Source organism: Chiloscyllium plagiosum, unplaced genomic scaffold (assembly GCF_004010195.1).
Source record: "Chiloscyllium plagiosum isolate BGI_BamShark_2017 unplaced genomic scaffold, ASM401019v2 scaf_18097, whole genome shotgun sequence".
In the NCBI taxonomy this organism is placed as follows: Eukaryota; Metazoa; Chordata; class Chondrichthyes; order Orectolobiformes; family Hemiscylliidae; genus Chiloscyllium; species Chiloscyllium plagiosum.
In genome coordinates, this window is record NW_025124870.1 from 1 (window position 1) to 1,085 (window position 1,085).

Sequence of the window (1,085 nt, forward strand, 5' to 3'; positions counted from 1 at the left end):
GGAAATGAGGTAACTGGAGAAATCTGAGTTCTTGGGATGAACTCCAGCAGTCCTCACTTTCTCCCAGGATTGTGCCTGGACTGGAGTGTGTTCTCTATCAGGAGAGATTGGATAAACTTGCCTTGTTTGTGTGAGGGAAGTATTTGACCCAGAGGGTGGTCGCTGTTTGGTCACGGGGAGTTGGTGAAGCAGCTTATGACTGGAAGGTTCCAGCAGCTTTTAGACAGACACACGGACAGGACAGGGAATAGCGGGATTCAGACGGTGGGCAGGGATAGTTTGGGACAGTATCACGGTTCACGCAGACATGGGTGGGCCGAAAGGCCTGCGTTTCCGAATGGAGTACAGGCCGGACCCGCTCATTCGCGATCGGGACGGGGGGGGGAGGGGGGAGGGGGGCGTCACCTGCTTTCGGAATGGAACCCCTCCCCTTCCCGCACCCCCTCCCCCCCGATGTCGCCGCACTCGGACTGCCGTACCTGCGAAAGACCCGACCTCGGCTGTCTACGCCGTAGACAGTGCCGTCTGTGCCGACCTCCACCATCAGGAAACGGCCGTCAACCCTCCGCCAATGAGAGCCGGTGCACGAATTGGCGTGGACGTTCAGCCGGCAGAAGACGCGACCGGCCGGATTGACCCCCCAGCAGGTTTGGGGCCCGCACGAGTAGTACTTCATCTTCCCCCGGATGACCTTGTACCTCGGACTGTTGTGATTGACCGCTGAGACTGCGGCCACCTTGTTGGAGCAGAAGACATCATTGCGTCTGTCCACTCCAACCAAAATCTGGTCCCCCCCAGCATCCACCTGGGTCAGCTCTCCTGTTGGGGGGGGAACACGTGTTATATTCTCCTGAAGAAACAGGGCAATGGCCTTTTGATTTTACACCTTTTGATAACACAGTCTCCTTCACTATCATTGGATCTTCCAGGGTCCCTCGCCATCACTCAGAATAGAGGCACTCAAGGGAAAATATCATTGGGTGGCTCTGGGGAACAATGGACGAAGACCACAATGCATTTGGATGTGAACACAGGAGGTGCAGTTAGTGAGATAGCACTGACCCTCCGACAGTGCGGCACTCCCT

General features: G+C 56.5%; 1 protein-coding gene across 1 annotated transcript; it reads right to left on the reverse strand.

The window, feature by feature from the left end:
- Positions 1–60: 60 nt before the first annotated feature.
- LOC122544862 (fish-egg lectin-like) lies at positions 61–819 on the reverse strand (the record flags this gene model as incomplete). The annotated part of the gene is made up of 1 exon (XM_043684163.1): positions 61–819. A coding segment is annotated over one exon (626 nt), but the record flags the coding sequence as incomplete, so codon positions are not given.
- Positions 820–1,085: the final 266 nt, after the last annotated feature.